Consider the following 25,164-nt stretch of genomic DNA (forward strand, 5'->3'; position numbering starts at 1 on the left):
AGCGGCCGCGGCCTGCGCAACCTGTTTCCGTCGTTGTGTCTGCCGACGCTTGGCAATTCTCTTTTCCTGGCCAGGATACTCCGTCTCTTTCTTGTCGTTTTGACACGTTTCTGAAGCTCCGAGACGGCGCGCAGTTCGGTTCTCAGCGTGTCGGGCCTCGTCTTGCCTGCCTCCTGACCAGCGTCCCTTGGGTCGTGTCGCCCCTGACTTGAACTCCCCTATCGCCCTTGGACAGAGGAGCTCTCCAGATTTTGGTGCTGTTGCGGCCGCTCTGTTTGTTTTTGCGTGTCTCCGTTTGCCTCTAGGCGTTCCTGGTCCCCGCGGCTGCACCTGGGAGGTATCAGCATGTCGGGCGATACCTCAGGAGGTGGTGCGCTCTTTCAGACGCCTCCACAGAGTGTTTTTTCTCAGGATGCTTTGCTCTCCGCGGGCGCGACAGCTCCGGGGTCCTCTCTGTCGCGGACATCCTCCGAGAGGGGCGAGGGCGAGGCTGTGCCACCGGCTGTGCCGCACGACGGCCTGAGCGACAAGAAGCGCTCGTTACCCCCTACGCCTTCCGCCTCGGGTTCGCCGCCTCCCGAGTCTGACGGCTCAGAAAACGCCAAGCGGATGCGACTCGACGGCTTGCAGCTGTCCGCGCCGACCGACGACTTGCATGCGCAGGGGGTTCCGGAAGACGCGTTTCCCCTCCCTGCGCAGGCCCTCCGCCCTCTCGCCCCGCCCTCCTTCTCAGACCACTCGCGCGTCTCAGCCGCCTCTGGTCATGGCGTCGTGCACTCGCCTCCGGACGCGTCGGCCTTCGCTTTGCCTAGCGCGCTGCCCGAGGGCATCTCAGCGCCTCACGGCGAGTTCGCGCGCGGCGGAGAGGACGACGAAGGCGACAAGGCAGACGGCGCCAGCCGAGCGTCTCCTGGGGCTGCCGGAACTGCAGGCGCACAGACTCTCAATGGCGCGCCCGGCGCGAATCTGGCCAGAAAGGGAGAGAACAAACCGGTCGAAATTGCCCCCAACGTCACACGGTGAGGAGAGGAGACAGGTTTTTGGTGCTTTAGAGGAGTAGAGCCAAATATTATCTGACCTGTAATCCCCTGCGTAGGCAGTACCAATGAGGGAGTGCAGCATATGCTATGCATCTGGGTGCGATACTTCAATCGAACCAAAAGCTGAAGGGAGCAAGCACGATTCTGCACGCCAGAGCGAATAGAAAGAATACGTTCGAGCAGCGGGAATATGGACGGGAGGGAGTGGCGCAGAAGAGAAGCGGCGAGACCGGAGTGGAATCATCTCAGGGGAAGGAGGGAAGGGGAGACAGAACGGCTGGGGTCGTTTCGCGGCTTCCGTGAGAGGAATAGAGGAGAGATTCCACAAATAAGAGGATCTTCGGCAGCTTATGCAGTCTGCGCTGGATGCCGTTCTTCACTAGCAGAAGTAACAAATCCTGCTTATCGAAGGGCGCGCATGTGTGGCACACACGCCGTCCAGTGCAGAAGGTTGTGGCAGGATACTTCCAGCGAGTGCGGTTTTTCCGTGTGAGCTGCTCTGCCTCCGCAGGGAAAAGAATGCATACCTTTTTTGGATTCTGATTCGGCTCTGTGTTTGACGGTTTTGCATCTGGACTTTGGCACGTACGTAAATCCCGTTGCTCTTGTTGTGCGTCTGCTGCAGGCTCCCTCCCTACGACAAAAACGTCACGTCTTCGATTTTGGTTTCCACAGCCACGTTTGAAACGATAAGTCTCCCTTCGGAGAGTTTCCGCCAGCAGCTCGAAAACGGCATCTCTGCGGCGTCCGCCCACGCAGGCGGCAAGACTGGAGAGGCCGCGACGAAGCGAGAGGAGAGCGAAGGGTCGGCGACGACGGAGGAGAAGGAGAAGAGCTCGCCAGAGAAGGAGCTCGCAAATCTCCCTCTGGGCACTCCCGCCGATCGGCCGCCGGTCCCCCTCGACGAGGAAGCGCTGCGAAAAAGGGAGGAGGTGCGTCGTGAGAGATCCAGGCTGTGTGCATCTTTCAGACTCGAGCGTCGAGCGATGCTTTTTTGCGGCGAAGGCGTGCGCTTCGGGTTCCTGAGTCCGTGTTCGCATTTTCGATATATCGGGGCGGGTCCCGGCTGCCCTCATCTGGGGAGTCATTCCGCTGCAAGCGCCGTGTGTGCCGTGCCCGGGTTCAGTTTTTTTCGTGTTCCATTCGCTTCACGTCGCCTCTGCGATCAAGGCGCTTCTCTCTCAGGACTCGCTGTTAGCCTTTCTTTCTCTTTTTCTCTTAGGAAGCTTGGCGTTTGGCGCAGGAGAAGGAGGGCCGTGAGCCCTACAAGCTCCCGACGTGCAGCAGCTGGTTTGACGAGACGAAAATCGGGGCTGTCGAGCGCGATCTCTTGCCGACGCTCTTTGCCGGTAAGACGGGAAAAGTTTCGGGGAAACTGAGGCCACGCCTCGTCTTCCAAGTCCTTCGTCCCCACGTGGTCCCAGTTGAACCCCTCAATTTTTTTCTCTTTTTTAAAAGAGGTTTGCCGCAGTGTCTCAAGTGTGCTGCGCGCTTTCGCGCCTCCTTTTTCTGGTCTCGTTTTACATAGAAGGACTTCTACATGTCTACGATTGACGTGGACTCATAAGCGTATGCGAGTTTTGTTTTTCGATATTGTTGTCGCACTTCAGCCTGTTTTTGCCAGACCAGCCCACCCGTCGATCCAAAAGTTGAGGAAGGCAGTCGAGCGCATTGGGGTGCTTCGGTGCGGGCACATCTGCATGGTTTTCTCGCGGGTGTGTCGCGCGCGAGGCTGCGCACGGGTGGGCAGGCGACTTCCTTCAAGCGCCTTTTTTCATTTTTTGCAGGAACTTCGCTGACGGGGCCGGAGCGCGACGAGCGGTACCTGCAGCTGCGTCAGGGCATTGTGAACCTGTATCGCGCGGATCCCACCAAGTATCTCTCCTTCTCAGACTGCCGCAAAGTTGTCGGTGAGTTCGGCGGCTGGGTCACGCGTCCGCGTTAAATCCGCGAGCTGTGGGAAGAGTCGCGGGCGCGTCAACTCTGTATACGCGCCTCGCGAGTCTGCGAGTGTCTCAGGAGCCTCCTGTGTAGAGTGTTGCCGCGGAACGCTTGAAAAGCCGCGGTCGCAATTTCCAGAGGCTTTTCTTCATTTTCGCTGAAGGCGCCGTCGCCCATCTTCGTATCTCTAATCTTCCGATGTCTTCCAGCGCTGATGTTGGCTTTTCGAAAGGCACGCGCGCGAGTTTCTGTTTTCGTTGTTTCCAGCGGCGGATGGAGCGCTTCTGCTGCGCACGCACAGCTTCCTCGACTACTGGGGGATTATCAACTTCCAGGCAGATCCTGCCACGATTCCGAGCGCCGTCGCGCGCCGCAGAGACTTGCTGCTCAAAGACGTCGAGGTACACGAAGCTCGCTGCGTCTGAAACGTGTCTGCCGTCTTCTTGACTTGGGATCTCAGGACCTCTTCCAAGCGTTTCACGAGCATATGTCCCATGCATCCGTATATAAATAATATAAATATATACATACATGTACATAAGTGTGCATTTCATCAGCACGTGCCGGCGCGCTGGCGCCCGCGGTGTTGAACTTCTTGGGGCTGCTGCCGAAGGGTTAGGATCGAGAGAAGCCGTTGTCTGAAGCTCCAACTGTATATCGCGTTTTTTATGACATCCCTAGGTAGACGAGAAACGACACAGAGCAACTCAAGTCACACATATCTGTGTATATATAATATAGAGCCACACAGGTAGCTACATATACATCGGTTGCTCACGGAGACAGCTCTTCATATCCGCATTCCAATATTTCTGTGTATATATATATTTGTGTTGCGCACTTAGCATGAGGTCCGCGGAGTGTTTGATTCATTTTCGTGCATTTTTTTCAACGTGCCGTTTCAGACGCTCCAGCGGCGCCGGGATCGTGCTCTTCCAAGCGAGGAGAGTTCGGCTTGCCGAAAGGCTTCGCTGCTGTCGTCGCTTTCCTCTGCGCGTGTGCCCGACTCGCATCCGAAGGCGGGCGAAGGCCCGTGGCGCTGCGTGTCTTGCGGCAAGATCTGCTTGTATTCCTACTACGTGCTCAGGCCGGCCGGAACTGCGGGTAAGCGAAAATCACTTTTCTTCTCCTGTTGCCGGTGTCGACGCGGCTGGCGTGTCCAGGTCGCGACGGCAGTGAGGGAGAACTCGCAAGGAGGCGCTGAGACTTTTTCGAGTTCTTTCGCGGGTCTGTCGATTTGCTCGTGTCAGCCTTCGCCGTGGGATTTCGGCCTTGTTTGGAGTCCTGAATGCCTTTTTATTTCCGCCTCTCGTCGGTAACCTGAGGATGACCGTGTGCGGCAGAGCGTTGAGGTGGCCCCTCTGCGTCCATCCTCCCTTTTTTTCAATTTTAAAATTTTTTCCTTCGCAGGAATCTCCCTGGGCGTCCTCGATAACTGTGTGTGGTGTCTGCGGTGCTTCTCTGACGGGCGCTATCCGTCCGCTCTCACCGAGCGTCACTTTCTCAAGGTGAGACAGGAGTTTTCGAGGACGTTCCTCTCTCTTCTCGTGTCGTTTTCTAGTCGTTTCAGGGATTTAGGGTTCTTGTTCTCGCTGCTTCGGGCGGGGGCTGCGGGTCGCTAAGGTGCCGCGGCGGAGACGTGTTTGATCAAAGCGTGAGGCAGTTCGAGTTCTCCGTGGCTCAACAGGAGACGTGTGCGTCGCGTCTTATCTCTGTTTTTCTTCTCGTCTTCGCTTTCCGCTCCGCGGCGTCGTGCTTCCCCTCCTGCCTGCCTCCCTTGCCCGTCGGATGGATTCAGGCGACCGTCCTTTTCCGTCCGCGGTTCGGTCGCCTTTCGCGTTCCATTTCCTTCCTGTTTTTCTCCTTTGAGACGCTTCTCTACGTTTTTTTTTGCACCATTTTCCCTGCATTTTTCCGGGTTCTAATTTATGTCGTTTTTCGCTTTCAGGTTGGGTTGCCGCTTCTGGGCGGCGAAGGCAAGGACGGGAAGTGGACGCTGGAAGAGACTGAGCGTTTGATCGGTGAGACTGCGCACCTTCACAGTAACTTGAAAGAAAAGGAGCTGGTTTCAGTATCGCGTAGACTCGCAGACGGAGCCTCGCACGGCGTCTGAGTTTCGAGAATGACAGAAACGCGCCGTACAGTTGTGCGTGCGCGTAGAAGCTATTTCTACCTATAAACTCATTCGCATCCTTTCTATGTATAGAGTCACACTTTTTTAACGTGTGTATACGTGTCCAGTTTGTTCTGCGTGACGTCAAGAAACCACAGTACTGATGCACGTGGCTGTTGTGCGGGTGCGGAAACATGTCCTCGAGTATCGATCCGGTTTTTCGCTTGCTCTTCGCTTCAGAGGGAATTGAAAAGTATCTGCATGACTGGAACGAAGTGGCGGCGCATGTCGGTGGCGGCCGCACCGCGCAAATGTGCGTCGAGCGCTTTATCCAGCTTCCAATTCAGGAGCCCCTGGCTTCCTGTGGGTAAGCTCCTTCAAATCTGGAATTGCAAACGAAAATAATGATGCAAACGAAGAACCGACGAAAGTGTAGGAACTGCAAAGGCGAATAAGACGCAGTGTTGTCCGTATCACGATATGCATATGTACACACGCGTGCATCCATGTATATCTGCGTGAGTGGTTGTTTCGACTTGGATCCATGTGCGGAGCCTGCATGCGCGTGTATGCGTGTTATGAGACATATGCATTCATATATATATATATATATATATATATATATATATATATATATGTAAATGCATCCGTATTGGGTTGTGTGCATGCCGGCGAGCGTGCGGCACTGACTCTTCGCTGTCACCGGTTACAGCAACGGCGTGTTTGAGGGTTAGGGCAGCAGGAAGGCGCCCTGAAGAGGCATGTGTACTTGGTATTTGTGTTGTGTTTCGCCCCGTGCTGCAGGTCTGGCGAGCGCGACGCTGGCCCTTTCCGCCACTTCGAAAATCCGCTGTCGTCGCTTTTGGCGTTCATGGCGTCGACAGTCCACCCCTCGATCACCGCTGCAGCCGCGCGGGCGGCGGTGCGCAAGGCGGTAGCGCTCGCGGGAGACAGCGAGGCGCGCGCGAAGGAGAGTGGCTCGGAGGACGCTGCGGCGGCTGCGGAAGGTGACGACTCCGAGGCCGTAGCCGCCGGCGAAGAGGCGAAGAAGGCTGCTGCGCTGAAGCCCTGGGCGCAGCGCGAGGAGAACCGCGGCCTCATCGCGGACTGCGAGCTGCAGGTGGCCTGCGCGACGGCGCTCGCCGCCGGGGCCTCGGAGGCGCGACAGCTCGCCAAGCTGGAGGAGAAGGAGATTGGGAAGCTCATGGCTGACGTCGTGAAGCTCCAACTGGAAAAACTCGAGCTGAAAATGAAGCGCATGCAGGTGCTGCAGACGCGAATCGCCCAAAGCAAAGCCGCCATGGTGAGGGGGGGGGGGGGGCGTGCGTCGCGGGGACTCCAGCGGCATGCAAGTTCCAACCGACACAGCGCCGAAGCTGCCATCGGCCGGAGCGCTCATCGCGTCTGAGACATCGGTTAAACAAGCCAGCAGAATCTTAGTTAAACTTCAGTTTAAATAGTCTGGATTTAGTTTGAGTAAGGTGAATCAAATCAATTCAATTCATATTGAAGTTTAGGCCTGGCCGCTTCACATTAAATAATGCGAACGAAATCTAATTCATACTAGCCAAACGAAACAGATGAATATTCAAAAGCAAATCATACATTAATGACCAGAATTAGACTTTACGGCCAGTTCGTACTGGATAGGAATTGTGGCCCCAGACTCGGTGGAGTGTAAAAGATTTACACTCCACCGAGTCTGCACGACGCAGTCGACCAACCGGAGGGGACGCCCGCCCCAGAAACTACCGAACTTGGGAAAGTTCTCTTCATCCCCCTGTTTAACTTTTTTTGTCGCGACAGGAAACCAAGTTCGCTCAGCTCCTCAACGAGCACCGTGACCTGGCGGCAGAGCTTGTCAAGACGAAGGAGGCGGCGCTCACAGCGTTGCCTTAAGTCTATTTTCGAAGAAGGGAAGTTACGGAAATAGAGAAGGATCCTCTTTTCTTTGGGCGTTCTGGTCTGGCCGCGCCTGTCATTTCGCAGAACGAGCGACCAGCCGCGCGCGTCGAGGGTACTATGAAGGCGGCGCAGCCTCTCTTTTCACAAGGATCTCAGCGACACTCTCTGTCCTCTCGGATATTCGCGTCCTCTACGCCACTTCTCTTCCTTAGTGTCCGATGATCCTGTCTTGGCCCCAGTTTGTCTTCTTTCTTCCCTCCGATGGCCTTCCTTGCACGTATCCCTTTTTGCCTTGCTTACATGCACTCGAGGGCTCTTTCACGCGTTTCGATTTCGAGGTCTGCGCTGGTGACGAGGCTCCCAGCGTGGACTCCTTTTTTTGTCCTCCGCGGCTCCTCGGCATCTGCGGCAAGTCTGCGCTCCGCGGATGCGATCCCGAGCCCAGACGGTCACGCCTGCCGCTGTTGCAGGCGGAAGCAGCTGTAGTTTTCTCTTTACTCATGCGCGCGTTCTCCTCTCTTGATGCTGGCGCCGCATTCGGCCGCGCAGCGAAAAAGGGTTTTCCAGACTATATCAGTGCCTCGCACCCACGCAGCGGCCTTCTCAAGAGGACTGGATACGACCCTGGAGTCGACAGACTCACGCGAACGCAGTGAATAGATGCAACTAGTTTTCGAGAAAGAAAGGATGCGCTTATACGTCTTCCCCTCTGCAGAGATATCGGGAGGATGCGCGAACACGTATTCATAGACAGGGCGAAGATACGCAGGTAGATGGCGATGCTGAGTAGACGGAGGCACCACCTACACGGAAATGTAAATAAATATACATATATTTGTGAGTGTGTGCGTGAGGCGGTTTTCGGGTCAAGAGGGACGTGGTATTGAGGCGAATGTTCGCTGTCAGTTCGTCTTCTCTGACTCAGAGATTCGGCAGCTGATGTACGGGGCTGAGGCAATCCTGCCCAGATGTATTTAAACCCGTTTTTCAGTTCTTGTGGCTTCTCTTAGATCCAGCGCTGTTTGGCGACCCCTGAAAAACACAGGACAAGCAGCGTGTCTAGCGAGTAGCCCGTCTTCCTGCGACAGTCCTCTGTGCGTATCCCGGTTCACAACGAGCGCGAAGAGGCAAGATGACGGCCCGCGTGTGCCGCGGCTTGAGGTCTGCGTACGTTCTGCATGCGATGCATTCCTCATTCTTGTAGATAGATCACAGATCTCTGCACCCCACGCTGCAGCTCGAGAACGGGATTGAAAAAAAGCGGAGATCTACACTGTGCTTTCGCGCTGAGCCCGCGCCCTGATTCAACAGCGGGCCCCAACGTTCGGGTTGTGTCCGTTCCCGAGAAATCCAGTGGGTTCCAGTGCTGGCACTAGGAACTCTATTCTATCAAACGCCCTTTGATTTGACTGAATGTGCTGCGACCTGCGATGGCTGTGCCCGCCGTGTTTTGGAGGAAAGAGTAAGGTGTAAAGGCAATCGCCTTTACACCTTACTCTTTCCTCCAACAGGACCGTGCGTCAGCGAGCGTCGCTCTCGCCAGAGCAGTTCCGTTTATATAACTAGGAAGAAGCTTTGTTTGAAACCATATTCCTATGAATGAGTAATAATGCAAGAATAACATCAGTAAAACTTAAAAAACCCTAGGAAAACAGTACAAAAGTAGTAATATCTTGAGCAAGTTTGCAGAAAAGGCGTTCGCGCATTCGCCGGTCCGGTCTGGTTCGAGGGCGCGACACAAGCCCTCGAGCAGGAGCGCTACGCTAGATGAACTTTTGGAGTTTGATCACTGCGCTCCGTGCCGTCCCTATAGACGTCCTCATGAACGAGCTACAGAAGACGATTTGTCGAAGTGCCTCCTGGCACTCTGAAGTAACGTCAGCCTCGCGCATGCAGCGCTCGAGTGCTGCAGTGCGAAGGCATGACCGGTATGCGCCTCAGCGAAACAGTCGCAAACGGCTGTGTGTGCTCCGAACAGCTATTCCGTGGGTGCTGGGCTGTAGGCATACAGATACTGATTGATGGCTAAGAGAGACATGAATAGACACTAGATAGGCTAAAGATCCCCAAGCAAGAGACAGAGCAAGAGACACAGTAGACGCACGCGAGAGCCTGAATTCGATAGGTCGGTAGATACATAGTTTGAACCAATGCTATGAGGTCATCGGCACGCAGATTGAGAACCATGAGGCGCTGCAGAGCGGGGGTGCACAGAATCGGAGGAAGCCTCGCAGATCGACGCTTTCTCGAGACTGCGTTACTTATCAGGACCGCCGCCAGCGAGTCCGCCTGGTTTCGATTCAAAGAAACGCATTAAATTTCCTGGGGAGAGTGAAAAACATCTTGAAAAAGTGCGAAATCTCATCCCGGAGAGAAGCGCAGAGAGACGGCATGACCCCTCTACAAAGCAAGCCCGCGCAAGCGAAAAAGACCGGCTGCGGGGCGTCACGCGCTGCCTAGACAAGGGAAAAGACACCACCCTGTGTGCGTAGCTGAGCAACGCGACACACACTTTTCTCGACATTCCCTCTGCGCAGCGTCCTCTCCCTCTCTTGGCGTCGGAAGCCCTTCTGTCCCAGGGAGGTTTCTTCAGCGGACTTCGTCGCATGTCCTCCGCGGCTGCGCAAGCTGCTCACGAGAGAGTGCGAACGGGCGTCTTCGCAGGACCTGTCTGCGTTTTCCTGCTGGATTGTTCCCTTGCCTCCTCTTATGACGCCTTCATCAGCGGGTTTCCATGCTCTGCTTCCGCGTTGCGCGGCTCTCTCTCTGCACTTTACTCACGCGCATCCTCGTCGGCCTGCGCTCGCCGCATCCTGCCTGGTCCCTCTCTGGGAGATGGGGTCGCGCTAGCGAACGCGGAACGAGAAACGTGACAAAGGCAGCACCTGAAGGCCCGCTGAAGCGACGCCGAGCCCCGGCGGGTGCGTTGCCGCCTCCGCCAGCCGCGCCCAGCCACCCGCGAAGAACCAGAAAAAGGGAAAAAAGGCGGAAAAGTGCAGAGGTGCGCGGTCTTCATTCCGATCGCAGCCACGCGAACGACTCCTCGACATCCCTCCACCTGGCAAGTTCTGCCGCGCGCTGCTGGCGCTCGAAGCTCCTGAGGAAGTCCTCCAGGCGGCTCACGGACTGCCGCCACCGGCCTCTGCTGGAGCCCGGCGTCGGACCCGCACCCCCTTTACTCATCCCTTCGGCGCCTCCTCGCCGCGGCCCGCACACCGCAGGCGAGGCCGCCGTCTGCGGAGACTCAGGCGACGGTAGCGGCGAGCACGCGCCGGAGGACGAGAAAGGCGCCGCGGCCGACGCGAGCGAAGCCGGCGCCGGCGAGGACGCCAGCGCCGCACGGGCCTCGGCGCCCGCGCCGGGTTTCTGCGGAGGAGACGGGCACGAGGGCGATGCGAGCGACGTCGATGTGGGGAGGCGCTCGATATAGCTCTCAGAGTCGACCGCCGTGGAGCCTCCGGCGCACTCAGACGATGCAGGCACCGAGCCGGGCGGAGTGGAGGCGCCCAGTGCCTCTTTCGCCTGTTTGCCGTCGTCGCTACGCGCCGCAGGCAACGGCGTGCCCGGGGGCGACGCGGCCGAGGGCGCGGCATAATCCAGCGAGGGCGACGCGACGCACCGAGTGGAGACCGAGCCGCAGCCCCGTCGCGGCTCGCTTTCTGCGCGCTGGAACGCAAGCGCTCGTTCTTCTCGCGCCCGGCTCCTACGTTCGGCCTCCTCTTCGCGGGCCAAGAGGCCCTCCGCCGCCTCGACGGCCTCCACGGAGACTGCGGGCAGCGGGATCGCGGCGAGGAGGCGGCCTACGCGTTCCAGTCGTGCCCGTCGAGACGCGACGCGCAGGAGGAACTCTGAGAGCGTGCGCTGAGGCCCCGAGAGGCGCGGAGGGGCGGCAGACGAAGCGCGGGGGTCTGAGGAAGTCGGGGGCGTGGGAGACGCCGGGTGCGGAAGGGCCGCGGAGCCCCGGGCCTCGACGCCCGACGAGCGGGCGGCACGGGTTCGCCCGTCGGTGTGGCTCTCACGCTCGCGTTCGATGCCGAGAGTCTTCTCGCCTGCCTCCAGTCTGTCGGCGTGTCCGCCGGCGCGAGGACGACTCAGAGCAGACGCCTCTAGCGTTGTCCTTCCTGCGTCGCGGGCGCCCATCTCGCGTGCCGCGGGCTCGCAGGTGTCTCCGCGAAGCCCCACCTGGCCCGGCGCCGGCGTCGCCTCCGCAGGCCCGCAGCCGCCGGCAGAGCCCGCCGGCGCAGCGGAGACGGCGCGCGGAAGGCCGGCGCGCGGAAGGCCGGCGCGGCGGCGCGAGGCAAGCGACGGCGAGAGGTTGGCAGCGGAGGTCTCGAGGCGGAGCGGCGGCGGATGGAGTCTGTCGTCCTTTGCCGCAGGCGGGAGTGTCGCGTAGGAAGAAAAAGACGCGACGGGCGACGCCTCCAAGGAGAGGGCCACAGACGGCGCGCCCGAGACGCACGACAAAGACCCGGCGGTGGAGGCCGAGCTCGCGAAATCAGAGGAAAATGAAGGACGAGCAAAGAAAGCGGATGCGGGAGCCGACACGTCGTTTCGCTGTGGGGTCACGCCTCCGCGCTCTGTGGCCGTCTGCGCAGTCGCGGATGCCTCGTGCACACCCCCCCGCGGGGGCCTGACCGGCGCGTCTCCCCACCCGCGGTCGCACACCCCGCGGCGAGCCTGAAAGCTTGCTGTGGCGCCTGCGCACCCGTCGCCCGCAATCGCGGAGAGCTGCCGCCGCAGGAGCACGGCCGCAAGGCGCCGCTGGAGTTCCGTCTCGTCGAGGACGGTGATGACGCCCGAGGCGCCGAAGTCACCGGCGTCGACGCCGATGATTTTGAGGCCTCCTCCACCTCCAGTCTCTCCGTCGCCGTCCCACGCGCTCGGCTCGCCGCTGAACGGACCCCAGCGCCAGCGCTCCACGGCGGCCGCGTCCGCGGCCTCACACGCGCCGGGGACCCCGCCGCGCGGAGGCGGCAAGAGGGCGGACGCGAAGGAGACACCCGCCGCGGACGCAGGAGACGCCGCGCGGAGCGAGGAGCCCAGACGGGCCTCGAGGCCCACGCGCCTCTCTCCGCCGCACACCTGCGCCCCCCCCCCACGGCGCCCGTCTCCACGCGCGGCCGAGCGGAGCGTGCGGCCGCCGAGCTGCTCAAAGAAGGGCTGGAGGGGCGCGTGCGCGGCACCGCCATCGTCTTCCGTCGCGTCTCCGACACAGTCAGGGCCGCGGAGAGTCCCGATGCGGCTCGCCGAGCCGCACCAGTGACAGACGCAGTAGCAGCTGCACGAAGAACAAGCGTGCGGCAGCCATTCTGCGCACTCTCCCTCTCGCCGGTACTCGACCCAGGCCCCGGAGTACGTACACTGCGCATCGGGCCCCTCGCCCTCCGCAGCGCCAGTCTTGCGGCCGAGGCGCGGCGGAGCGTTCGCGAGGGCGCACGCGCAGGCCGCGGAGCCCCGCGCCTCCCCGCACGGCGCGTCTCCACCTCGCCGTCCGCCTCCTGCTCTTGCGGACTGCGCGCGGCGGACGCTTACCTCTTCGCAACTCTCTTCGTCCTCCGACGCCGCCCCCATCGCCGCGCCCGCCCCGCCGCGCGAGGCTCGACAGGAGCGCAGGCGGCGCCCGGCTCGCGTGGAGCCCCGCGCCCGCGGGAGAAAGCGCAGACTGTCTTCGAGGCCCGACGCGGGCGCGGAGTGAGTGTGCTCGACGGCGCCCGCGGCACGCGTGGAGCGCTTGTCCCACTTCAGCGGCAGCGGTTTCGCCCGGTGCGCAGCGAGAGGCTTGGCGGGTTTGTCCTTTTCTCCCCGCAAGGCAGTCGGCGGCCGCTCCGCCTCGCGGCTCCGCAGGACGCGAGTCGAAGGCTCCAGCTTGAATCTCTTTCGGATTTCGGGGCCGTACGTCTCTTCTTCCTCTTCGTCCCACGACGCCATCTCCCGGCCGCCCTTGCCCTCCGCCTCGGCGCCGGAGCGGAGCCGCAGCGCGACCCACTCCTGTGCAGTTTTGGACTCTGCAGAGGCGAGTCTACTCTCTGCAGATCTCTCATCCTTCCCCGCTTCTTGCCGGTCTCCTTCCGGCTCTTCGATTGCGCCCTCCTCCTCGGGGGTGTCTGTAGCCTCGCCGGCGGAGGCCTCTCTGCTCGCCGCGCCGCGCCGCGTCCCCCTCTCGCCGCCCCCTCCCTCCTGCGCCTCGTCTGCTTCTCCGCTTTCCTCCGAGGGGGCGTCGAGCCTCTCGGGATCCAAGTCCCCGTCCCCCTCCTCGCCCGCCGGCTCGCTGGGCTGCGGCGTCGCCCGGGCGCCGCCCTTAGCCCTTCCCTCGCCCGCGACCTCGCGCCGCATCCGCTTCCGGCCCCCGCAGTCCTCCAGAGAAGGCTGCGCGAGGCCCCCTAGCGAGGCGCCTCTCAGCGCCCGCGTCGCCTGCGCCACTCTGGAGGACCTGCGACCGGGCTTCGCGCGCCCCTTCGCGCCGCTCGCCGCCATGGGCAAATCGAGGCAGAGACCACGGAGCCTCTTAAGAAGCGAAATCGCCAAAACCCTCGCCTTCACTCGGGCGCTCCAGGCGCGTCGCCTTCTCTTTTCTCGCGCCTCCTCAGGTCTGCAGCCGCATGGTCACAGCGCAGCCTCGACAGCCACGCGTCCGCGCGGCGACCCTTCGGCGGAGCCTCGAGGGGAGCAGCGAGCCAATTTTTCCGGCGCTGTCATGCGAAAAAACCGCTTGACGGATCAGAGAACTCCCTGCACAGATTCAGCAATCCAACGAGTTAAAAATCAACCGAAATGGCGAAGCTGGCGGAGATCGACACACCAAGTTGATGCCGCATCGCCTTCCTGCGCCACGGATCGCCCAAGGCTCCAGGCTGACTAGATCTGCAGCCGAAAGTGCCTTCTGAATGATCGACACGAGAGGGAAGATAGGGATATTTGGGCTGCGCAGTCACGCAGTTGGCACTGAGCTGCCGCTAAAGGTTGCCGACGCTTTGCTTTCGCTCGGTCTTCCCGGAATCCTAAAATTGCTGCACGTTTTCTGTCAAGGAACTGGAAACCGGCCGCCGAACCAAGGGCCTACGCTCCAGCCGGGGACGTTTAGCCCTTCAAGGGAGTTATTTTATTAACAAAAGGAACCACCTACAGAACGGCTCCTGCTGCCATTTCTGTAGTGTGTCATGTGCGGCAGCACGTGCAGGATGTGTGAGGCAGGGCTCAAAACACAGGTGCCTCTCGAGCCTGGGCAGCAGAAAAAAGAAGCGCACCTTTAGCGGCCGCAGGCATTTATGTAGAATGCAGTGCTTAATTATAAACGAAGACGAGAAGGCTCATGCTAGCCTCTAGCAAATAACGCAGCGCCGGCGGGGCGAGAAGTGGAGAACCCGTTCAAGTTGCGAAGACAGCGCCCAGCGAGACAAGAAAGAGAGAAGCCGTGCGCGTTTCCGCCTCTGCCTCCACTGCAGAGTTCCACTGAGGAAGAAAGAGCACGAAACAGCGCGCCTTCTGCAGATTTTTTTCTTTTGTGGGGCGAGAAGGAGTCTAACCAAAGTTGAGTTTCAACTGAAAATGTCTGCATGCACGAGTGCTGACAGCATTGCAGTGAAGGCACGCAGGACGCGTGCGCTACTTAAGAAAAGTCGACCTCGCGAAACGGCGCGCAGTCGGCATGCCCGGGGTTCCGAAGCTGGCGAAAGCAGCGGAAACGCACGTCCAGCGTCCCAAGTCAAAGAAGGCGAAGCATCTGGAATGAAAAAGAGCTGAGTACCTCAAGTCTTTTTCTTCAGGTGTCTAGACACTGACAGGCCGAGGATCGGCTGTGCCAAGTGTGCAGTCGTTAGATGTTCAACGAATACACACACACACACACACAACTGGAAGTCCTCCACGAACGCGATTGTCGGGAGAGAGGCAGGCAGGCGCTCAGTCTCTTCCATGGAGTTGAGTTTTATGATATCAATTTCTTAATGCCCTGACACGCATGAGCCACGGACGGTGCGTGGATGACTAAGTCAACCAAGACTGCCGCTCAAGGCAGGCGAATACCAAACATCGCCTTTTTCTGCATCCATTACCGAAAAGGCCCACATCCTGATCTCGAGTAGCTCTCCGAACCCGGGTGGGGACGACTGTAACTTCTGCGCGTGTCGACAACTCTCCAATTCTCTGGCATGCGTTCAGCTCGGTGTAGCTGTAGTCAGAGAAAGAGCGCGCCGCCCTTGCCTCATTCTGGTCGTGTGGGTGATTTTGCACATCCCTGAGTGCATGTCAGATCGGTGTAAAGAGTAAAGAGGAGCGATGCATGTCGTTTCCCCTGGGACGTCGTGACCCGCATCGCTCGGCGTCTTCGTGCCTCCCTCATTGGCCGTTGTTCGGACTCGTTTCGTGGTCATCTCTGAGTCAGCTGGAGAGGCGCCGCCTTCTAGGCTCACGCCTAGCACCTTGCGCCTTGGTTTGAGTGACTTACGCGAGATCGTGCTGCGGTGGCTGCCGCCGATGTCGCACAAACCGATACGGAACGCCGATCCCGAGTGCACATTTTCACGATACGAGTAGTCTGAACTCTACACCGCGTCTTTTAGAGACACCTCGCTCTGAAGTGACAACGGAGATCTTCTCGTCGAGGCACCCCCTTTCATTCAGCCTCACGAAAGAGCGCCCAGCACGTTGCGCAGTGACTCCTCGTGGAGATGGCTAGGCTCAGCGCGGAATTCAAGATACCGGTTGCTGCCGGCAGATGCTCATCGCTTCGGAACGAATCAGACCACATGCATGCGCGGCTTTCTAGAACATCGCACAGTCCGACAGAAGCAGCAGCCGCTGAGCCACCATGCGGACACCATTTCAGAAGGGCATCAAGTGAAAAACATGCTGCGGGAGTGCCTCCGCAGCTAGAGCAGAACGAAACCAGGAAGGGAAACATCACGGCTCTGCGTCACCCTCGGCCGCAGCGGCGCACAAATGGCATGAGAAGCAGCGCCCGGCGCCTGGCTTCTCGAGGAGGTGGGTCTCGGGTGCTGTGCAGTCTCGAACTGAGGCTGTAGTGCTCCTCTCAGTGCAGCATGCATCGTTTCTTTGTAAGGCTCCACGTCGCAGTTGTTCGATGCCTGTTTTCGCAACTTTCGATCGACTTTGCCACGCCTCTCTGAGCTCCGCTCGGGTTGTCGTGCTGGTGTGCTGGCCACAAAACCACGACCTGGACAGACACGGAATTACCCCTATCTCTGCGAAAGAAAGCGGTGGATAGCGACTGCTGCCAGGATTCGGCAGCATGCTTCGATCGGTAGCCCCGTGCGTGATCCTCAGCATGCGCCCGTGATAATGGCCTGTCTGTTGCCGTGGTGCTTTGAGCAAAGTGGAGAGCTTTCAGCTGGGGATGCCACACAAAGGTGCGGAGTGGAGCCGTGGCTACGTCATCGACAGGGCAGGCTGTGCAAAAATCGAGCTGCATTTCGTCGTGGTGTGTGTCCCGATCCCCCCCAGACACGGGAACGCAGGGCAATTTTTCTAAAATTCAGCTCCGATGTGCGTGCTGCGACGAAACAAACGCGCGTTGCTACGAGTGAAGGCAACTTGTCTGTGCGGTATATCGCTGCCTCGCGTAGAGTTTCCGTATCTTCGTCGCTCAATCAGGCGAAGCGAAATAGGCCCTTGCACTGACCCGCTTATACACCAGACTGTAGCGAGCCTCTGATTGAAAGAAACTGCGCTGGGCGCAGAAAGAAAAGACAAAGCATGGAAGGCGCGCGAGAGGGGGAAAACCATTGGCGCAGTGGACTTCTGGCGAAACTCAGCGATGGAGTGCCGACGCCAGAGTCACCCGCTGGACGAGGATTTAGAGCTGTGTCAGACACGCACAGCCCACCGGAGAGCGTCCCGACAAAAGCTGGGGCCTGCAATGCACACTAGTGTGCAAGGTGATGTCCAGAGGAAATCTATAAGCACTTCCTCGTGTAGCTATCCCGAAATCGCACTTTGGTCACGGATAAACGCGAAAGAAAGCTCGGCTGGGCTCCTGTCAGGCGCATGCAACTCTTGCGCAAAGCTGAACCCCGCCTCCACGTGCGTGCGTGTTTCAGAGATGCAGCTTTTTGACCGACAAAAGTGGACCTCTTGGACATTGCTTTCAAGGTCCGATGCGATTTTTCAAATGTTCAGGGTCAGCAAAGAGGTTTTCGCGGCTTTAGCTACGTCAGAGGCCCGTCCTCTGGAGCGCGGAATTCCAGCTCGCTCGTTCCACGACGCGCCGCGACTCCTACTGGAAGCGTACGCTTGGTCTGCGCGCCTTTTTGCCAGCTACATGGAATTTAAAGGATTCTCTTCAAGGCCGCGTCCCTGAGGCACTCCCGTCTAAGCGTCTGCGACCCGCTTCCGGGCGCTCTCTGCTGCCCTTTTTGAGTTTCACCCTGCTAGCGCGCCCTCGGCTCTGCGCCCTCGGCGGCTAATCCATCTATTTCTGCTCAGTCTTGCCCTTGTCTTCTTTCCAGCCCTTCCTCCGGCTACGGCTCCTTTCTGAAGCCGCCAACATTGCCGACGGCGCCGCAGCGCAGGCTCCGGTTGACGCCTCAGACGCGGTCTCCTTGGCGCCCATCCTTGCTGGCCTTCGGGTCGCTCTGCAGGCTGCGTCGTCCCTTTCTCTGCTGACAACCGTATACACAGCTCTCTGAATTCTCCGTTTCGAACGAAGGCCTGTGCAGTCGCTAGTCCGCCGTCGTCTCCGCTCTCTCGCGGTCTCGCCGAAGAGCGCAGTTTCCCTCTCAACGGCGGCCTCTGCTTTCTGTCTTTTCGCTGCGCGGGTGAGTCCTTACCGGAACATCTTCATCTTCCTGGCGCCTCTTTGGGAGTTGTTTTCATCCTTCTTCCCTTTTTGGCGCCGGCTTCTTCGCTGGAAGGCGTTTCTGTTTCTGCTCGCGTCAGGGGTCAGCGCCCCTACCTCTGCGCCCGCACGCCTCGCTCTCGCGCCCTGCTCCGGGGCACGTTTTTTTCTTCTCGCTCGATTATGCCGCCGTTCGTCGCGGACGAAGGGCCGGGCGCGGCCGCGGAGGAGGACGCGGAGCTTCAGGAGGTGCTGCGGCTCTCCATGCGCGAGTTCGAGAGCGCGCGGCGGGACGCGCCGCCGCCCGGCGCGAGTCTGCATGCGCTGCCTCCGCCGCCGGCGCCTGAGGCTGCGCTCGAACTCGGCGAAGACGACGAGCTCCAGCGAGCCATTCAAGAGTCGCTGCTGACTGGTGAGTCTCTCGTCGCACAGCCGCGCATGGGTGGGGCGTTCCCACATACTTCGGAAGCATCTTGTGAATTTGCTAGAGTTAAACGTCTAGTTAGAGAGGTAGCAGTAGGATGGGAATGTGAGAAGCGTGCAGGGGTAGGTCTGTCCATTAGTATGGACGCGCGGCGAGCGAGGTACGCCGCGAGGGGAAGACAGAAGGAAAAGAGAGAAGGAGCTAGAAGGCGCAGACGCATAGGCGGAAGAGGCGCGTGTGTGGTGGCACAGAGTTCGAGGCAAGAAGGCGATGTCTTTCTGTTTCGTTTTGGCCGCGTTTTTCGATATTCTGCGTCTCTTCTCAGCTGCAGCGGCCGCGCGCTCTCCCGGGGCAGGCGGGTCGTCTTCGTCGTCTCGCCCAGTGCTGCCTTCGCTAGACACGGCTAGCGCAGCTAGCCAAGGCACGCTTCACGACTTGTCGTGGTACGGCCAGCACTCGCCGTCCTGTGCCGCGACTGCGACGGGCGCGGCGCTTCCGTTTGGCGCCTCGCTGGCCCCGGACGACGACATCTCCGACCTCCTCCTGCCGCGCGCGGCCTTAAGTCAGAAGAAACCGGGGGACCGCTGCCGCCCGCCGGCCTCGTGGCAAAGAGAAGAGGAGGAAGAAGTTTCCTCGTTTCGCTCGCAACTTCTGCCGGAGAGTCTTCTTTTCGGTTACCCCCCACTTCCCCCTGCCTCCTCTTCCTCCTCCTCCGCGGCCTCGGCCGCCTCCGCCTCCTCAGGGCGCGCCGGCTGGTGTCTCCGGTGCGGGGTGTCTCTGGTATCTCCGTTGGAACCCAACGCGCCCGAAAGGCCGCAGCGTGGCCGGGGCCAGGGCCGCGAAGCGGGGCGAGAGGGCGACCGGGGCAGGCCCGCGTCCCCGGTGTCGCCGGCGCGGCTCGCGTCGGGCGAGCCGCAGGGGGCGGCGCGATCTGGGTCGCCCTTCAGCGAGGCCAGCACCGACAACGATGAGCACTGGGGAGCAGAGAGGGGCGAGGGCCGCGGACGCAGGCGGGATTTGTCGATTCCAAACGTTCGTCTGTGCGCCACCTGCCACCACCAGGCCTGCGTGCGCAGCGCAGTCCGCAGGCTGCTGCCGAGAAACTTCAACGAAGACGCGAAAGGCGCTCCAGACACGCCTGAACTCCGTCAGCAACTCCTCAGCTCGCTGGAGCCCCTGGAGCGCGCCGAGGTCGAGCGGCTTGTCAAGCGCGTCTTCGGCCTCGGGCCCAACCGGGCAATCGGCGCGGAAGATATTGCGCGCTGGTAAGGAGCAAGAGACACGGTCGCACTGTGGAGCCCAGATGCGCGCGAGACGTCGGACGCTAGGGGCGGCGCGAAGAAAGGGAAAGAGAATCACGCAGGGTTTAGGGGCAGTTTTTCGCGCGGAGGACGCGGAGACAGGGCAGACGAAATCTGTAGCCAAGAGCGCAGGCTGTGGCACCATTCTGCAGGCTCCTTGTTGCCGTTTAGATGCTTCCAGTTTGTCTCCTGCCTTTTGCCCCAGCGTGGCGGCTTCGCCCATTTTGGCTGTGTCTGTGGAGGCCTTCGCGAGTGTCCTCCATGTCGCGATGCGTGCCTGTGTCCGTGTGGCGGCTTGCGCGCGAGGCGAGTCCGCGCACGCCTGCAGCCCCGCGGCGCATCGCTGTTTTTCGTCACATCGCTGTTTTCTGTCCCTCGTGTTGGGTCGCTCAGGTTCAGCCATCCGTTTGTCTTCGCGGCCGAGGCGGCGCCAGGCTCCTCCTCGCCGCTCGTGTCCCCCTCTCCGGCCGCCCCCCCGCCGGAGGGCCGCGACGTGGTGTGTCCGTGGGGCCTCGTGCAGCTGCATGGAGGTCCCTGCGGTCTCCTGGCCTCCGTGCAGTGCTTCGTCCTGCGTGCCCTGCTGTTTGCGCCTTCGCGCGCGACGCGCTACAGCGGCCTGCTGAGCTCAACGGCGTCTGCGGCGTCGGGCGGGGGTCGGGGCGCGCGCTTGAATGCGGAGTGCGCCAACTTGTTCCCCTCGGCGTTGGCGCGGGGCCACGCGCTGGTGGAGGCGCTCGCGGCGATCTTGTTTCAGGCCGCTGAGAAGTCGCACTACGTGGTGGCGCTCGCGGGCCTGCAGGATGTCGAGGCGGCGAGTCCCCTCGTGGGCGCGGCGCGCGCGGGGCTGGAGGACTTGGGCGGCGAGCGCGGCCGCCGCCGGGAAGACCCGGACGAGATCCTCACCTCCTGCGTCGAGGTCTTTGTCAAGGAATTCGACAACATCCAGCAAGTCATGGAGTTCTACTGGAAGTTCTACAAACTACTCATCCACGCCCCCGCCGCCGTCCTCTCCTTCCTCCTCTCTGTCGTCCTCACGCGCGGCATACAAAAAGTAGGCAGACGAAACCAAGAGGGAAAAAAATCTACGCGCGAGGCCTCTGCGGAACCGGTGGGGGGGGGGGGGGAAGAAAGAGGGCGGCACGGCGAGGATGCAGCGAGCGCAGAAGCAGCGAAGCTTTTGTTCCGATTTTTTCCCCCATTTTCTCTTCTTTCGCTTCCGCAGGTTCAGGCCGACGCCGACACGCCGGATCATCCGCTGCTGGGGCTGTACGGGCACTGCAACCAAGAGTTGGTGAATCTCCTTCTCCTGGGCGCGGGCACAAGCAACGTCTGGGACGGCGACAAGAACCTTGGCGCCGACGGCGACACGGGCGCGGAGACAGTTCTCGGCGGCGTGCGGAAGCGACCTCTCGTTGGATTCCTCACAGAGATGGAGGCCCTAAGGTCAGCAAACTTCCGACGAAACAACCATGCGGACAAGCGCGACTCTGCACTGTCGAGGTCGCGGAACATGCAGACGCACGCGCACACACAGAAGTCGCGCAGAGCGTGAGGCAGGCTCGTGACTGTCTTGAGGGCCGCAGACAGTGAAGAACATGCCTTTCCCGGTTCCTCATTTTTGCCGCCCCAGCGTTTCTGAGTTGTCTTCTTTTCTTCTTCGCGCGTGAAGAGCGGCGGCGCGCAGTAGGCGTCGATGAGATGCTGATGCAAGTCTTCACCCAGATCAGTACTAGGCGGCCTCACGAGAGGGGAAAAGCGATTCGCGCTCGCCTGAGCCGCGCAGAACCTTGGGAGGGGGACGGGGGGGAGTTAGCGGGGGCAGTCTGAAGTTGCTGAAGGCGCGGCTTGGGCCCGGGGCGTCTGCGTGTGTGCAGGTACTGCGAAGTTGGAACGCGCTACAAGCATCCGCACTATCCGCTGTGGGTGCTGGGCAGCGGTAACCACTACACGACGCTCTTCTGCCGCGACATCCTCGCCGCGGCGCTCTCAGCTACGTGTCAGGCCGAGATGGTATGAATTCTTCCCAAAGAAAAAAACTCGCAGAGATCTGCGCGCCGCAGCAAAGGCGAATCGAGGGCGAGGGACGCGCGCTTCGGCCGTTTGACTCGAGGGCAGATTCGCGCGAGGCCTCTGTGCTTGCTGGAACGTCGGTCTGTGCCGTGGCTGAGAGGAAACGTTTTCTTTTGAAGAAAGGCGATTCGAGGCTCTCCGCGCTCGTGTGTGCATGCGGTTCAGGAAGCTCAGGCCGCATTCAAAGCGATCGACCAAGAAAACAATATGTATATCCTCTCGCAGCAGCTGCGGCCTCTTCTCAATCTCCTCGGTAGGCGAAGGCTTTCGTCTCTTCCCGTGTACGTTCTCCTATGTCTCGCGCAAGCTGCATAGATTTGAGGCGCTCTTTGTGACATTTTTTTTTCAGGGCAGGCGCACATGGAGGCCGAGGCGCGCGGCGCTATGGGTGCAGCCGACGGTGTGGTGCTCTGGACTGAGTTCCTCGCGTGGTACACGCAGCTCGTCTCGGACGTGAAGGCGGCCAGAGGTGAGGCAGGAAGAAATCCTTCTTTTTAAAGGAAGGCAATTCCTCTTTTCAAGAGGGTGGAGCTGGAGCAGGTCAGGCGGCGCACTGCGTTCTCTCGCGCGTGCCCACTTACGCATTCAACATCTCGCGCTCAAATTCCACTTTTTCGTACTCGGAGGCGCACTAGGCGCCCTCTGCCTCGACGTCCCTCGTGCCGGTGCATTGTCGCGCTGCCGGTATGAATGGCGAGCCGGCTTTAGTATCCTTTCTCGCCGAAGTCCCGTCATGCTCGCTGCTCCTCGCCCTCGCACGGCTATGCGCGTGTGCATTTTTCTAGTGTGACGCGGTTAAGCGCAGGCGCAGCTGCATCCGGGATATCTCGGCATGCATCTCATCCGCGCTGCTCTACGCATTCGCTCGCTTCGAATTCGATTCATTTTGCCTTGAATCCTGTGGAGAGTCTGGTGTGTGGTGTCGGCGTGCAGGCGAACTCGGTGTGGAGGCGCCGCGGCGCTTTGCGGTGTATTTTTACGACGGTCAGCGGCCTCCAGGTAAGCTGAGCGGTCGGCGAGCTGAAACTTTTGTCTCTGTCTCTCTCCCCCTCGCATGTCTCGGCGGCTGTCTCGTTTTTGGCTGCATTCGTTCTTTTTCGCGTCTCTCTCCTTTTGGCGTCTCTTGTGTCATCTACGCATCGTTTCAGAGACGCAGCTGGGAGGGCGTGAGTCCCTTTTTTCTTTTTCCGTTTCGGTTCGCCGGGACGTGACGCTGGTCGTCTTCCGGGTGACTCCAGCGCCGTCTCTTCCGCCGTGCTCGCGCTGGGTTTCGAGAGGCAGTCTCCATTTTCTTCCTCGCGCGTGCCGTCTCCTTCCCCTCGACACGCTGAGGGTTTGGGTTTGCGTGTGTCTGCAGGGCCCTCCGTGCGCCGCTACCTTGTCGAGCTGCAGGACGTGGATTTCCGCCACGCGCAGCCCGACGCCTTCGAGATCGCGCGGCTCCTCTGGACCCGCTGGCCAGCGGCGAACGTCACGGAGGTGCCTCTGCTCCCTCTCACAGTGGAGTGAAGGCAGAGTGCGCAGTGTCGCGGTTCATCGGCCGCTGCGAGTCTGCCAAGCGCGGGCGCGCACGGCGAGCCGCAGCAGAGAGAAGGGACGCGTGGGGGCGAGGGCCTGGCGCCGCTCACTCGAGAAGAGGCGATTCACTGTGTCTGTGGCTCGAGGGCGGCGTCCCGTATGACGGTGGATACGCCGACCGAGGAGTCGATAGGGGAGTTGTGCGCGGCTGGGGATCGAGTGTCAGCTGCGGAGGGCCTCGGTGTGCGATGTGCGAGTGTGGACTTTAGAAACCGTGTGGCATGCTGTCTTCGCCTCGGTGGAGTGGCAAGCGAAGGAGGCGTCTGTTCAAGAAGACGCTGGGGGATAGAGAGGTAGGATCGCTACGCGAAGCTCGGCGGCTGGCTGCTGCCGCGTCTTTTTCTCGGTTCCTCTCTGTGTCTGCGGAGAGTCTTCGGGGGGACGAAGACGCGCGTCAGGACGGCTGCGGCCGCCCCGACGTGGGGAACAAGCCGAGCGAGCCCACCTCATGAGAGCCGGAGGGAGCACGGCGGCACGCGTCCCCGTTTGCGGCTTAGAGCAATTTAGAGAGCGCGGCTTCACACGCCCTTTAGGAAAGCCCGTTACTTACTCTGGCAGCCAGTCTCAGCGCAACGCCGTAGAACAAGGTCTCTCGGACGTAAGCGAGCGAGCCGACTCTCGAGTATCCCGCGAAGTAGATTTCCAAGGTTTTGGTGCCTGCTCTCTGAGGCTTTGCCTTGCTCCCAGCAGAAAAGAATTTGCACGTAATGCGTCACTCCCGGGTCACAGGCTCTGTGGTCCCATCACATGCACGCAGACCGCGAACCGGATGGCAGAACCAGAATGTAGCCGTAACTCGATTCATTTTCATATATATATATATATATATTTATATGTATTACGTGTTCCTTCGTGAGTGCGCCACACGTTTACCAAGCGCGCTGTCGTGAGATCTAGAGCTCTTTTTCCTCTTTTCGTTCCGGCTGGCTGCAGCTCAGTGACGCGTGAACAACCCTCCGAGGAAAATTGTATCTCGCACTCTTTCCACGTAGACGTTGGTTGGGTGGGAGAGCGACGCTTCTGTGCAAGTGACTCTCCGCTTTCCTGCCACTTGCCGTCTACGGATGCTATACGAGTGAGGATAGAGATATTCCTGCGTGAGTCACTCTAAACTAGGCAAGGGTCTCGAGGAAGTGCCGTTGCTGAAGCTGGCAGCACGAAGAGGACGGAAAAACGAGACTACGGAAACTTACGGCCTCAGCCATCTATCGCTCGAGTGGTGCGTGTTAGACGATAAGTAGTACGGTTGATGCGACAGATAGCGAACCGCGTGCACTCGATGTCACGTGTGCCTGTTGTGAGGTTTTGGCAAAGTACAGTGAAGACGGAAACCCAAAAGTGGCCTGCAAGCAGGGTGCAGGGCCGCGTGCCGAGCCGTTCGCAAAGAAGGCAGGATCGCTTGACCTCCGAAACTCACCGCGGCTCGAGGCGCTTGCCAGCGACTTCGAGAGGCTCAAGACTGCCGAGATCTACTGTGTTTAAGTTCTAGAGCAGAAGGCGAAGCGAAAGTTGCTGATTCTGCGTCGGATGGCTTGTTGTCTGCCGGTTCGCCAGGTGAATGTACGCCGCACACGCCGCATGCAAATGCACAGAATAAAGGAAATGAGTCACTGGTGGACTGAGGACGAGTTGGTGTCAACCGCTCCACTCTTTGATCGAGACGACGAAAAATGCCAGTCGGCTGGAAGGGATGCTGTTTCTTCCTTTGGAGTTTAGAGTAGAGAAGCTGGTTTTGCCGTCGCGCAGCGGCTCACCGATTTTTCACCAATCTGTGCGCTCCGTGGTGGAGGGCAGACGAAGAAAAACTGTCGCTTCGCGCCGGAGTTTCTTGATCCGTGGGCAGGTAGAGGCGCAGGATTGTCATAAAAGTGACTGCCACCGTATTGCTAGCTCCTTTGTTTCGCAAACTGTGCGTCGCCTAGTTCCCGCCTCTCTCGAGGTCTTTGCATGTGGCCTCTTTCTCCCTCTTTTCGCTGAGTCAGTTCCGCGTGGCGTGCTTC

At 60.0% G+C, this 25,164-nt stretch overlaps 3 protein-coding genes across 3 annotated transcripts; 2 read left to right on the plus strand and 1 right to left on the minus strand.

Annotated features, from left to right (window-relative positions):
* Nucleotides 1–345: 345 nt before the first annotated feature.
* BESB_067270 (uncharacterized protein) lies at nt 346–6,993 on the plus strand (the record flags this gene model as incomplete). Its single annotated transcript, XM_029365120.1, has 11 exons — nt 346–1,019; nt 1,666–1,972; nt 2,263–2,389; nt 2,828–2,950; nt 3,249–3,382; nt 3,887–4,085; nt 4,392–4,489; nt 4,930–5,002; nt 5,335–5,461; nt 5,899–6,397; nt 6,901–6,993. 11 exons carry the CDS (start codon nt 346–348, stop codon nt 6,991–6,993), a joined length of 2,454 nt encoding a protein of 817 aa, XP_029218703.1.
* A 3,018-nt stretch (nt 6,994–10,011) lies between these two features.
* Nucleotides 10,012–13,473, minus strand: BESB_067280 (uncharacterized protein; the record flags this gene model as incomplete). Its single annotated transcript, XM_029365121.1, has 1 exon — nt 10,012–13,473. The coding sequence occupies one exon, from the start codon at nt 13,471–13,473 to the stop codon at nt 10,012–10,014; it is 3,462 nt and encodes a 1,153-aa protein (XP_029218704.1).
* Nucleotides 13,474–17,974: 4,501 nt separating this feature from the next.
* On the plus strand, nt 17,975–23,095 carry BESB_067290 (uncharacterized protein; the record flags this gene model as incomplete). The annotated part of the gene is made up of 9 exons (XM_029365122.1): nt 17,975–18,203; nt 18,541–19,480; nt 19,910–20,567; nt 20,739–20,959; nt 21,391–21,526; nt 21,752–21,839; nt 21,936–22,055; nt 22,520–22,585; nt 22,944–23,095. The coding sequence occupies 9 exons, from the start codon at nt 17,975–17,977 to the stop codon at nt 23,093–23,095; spliced, it is 2,610 nt and encodes an 869-aa protein (XP_029218705.1).
* Between the last annotated feature and the right edge of the window lie 2,069 nt (nt 23,096–25,164).

This window comes from Besnoitia besnoiti, chromosome VI, assembly GCF_002563875.1.
Source record: "Besnoitia besnoiti strain Bb-Ger1 chromosome VI, whole genome shotgun sequence".
NCBI classification, from domain to species: Eukaryota; Apicomplexa; class Conoidasida; order Eucoccidiorida; family Sarcocystidae; genus Besnoitia; species Besnoitia besnoiti.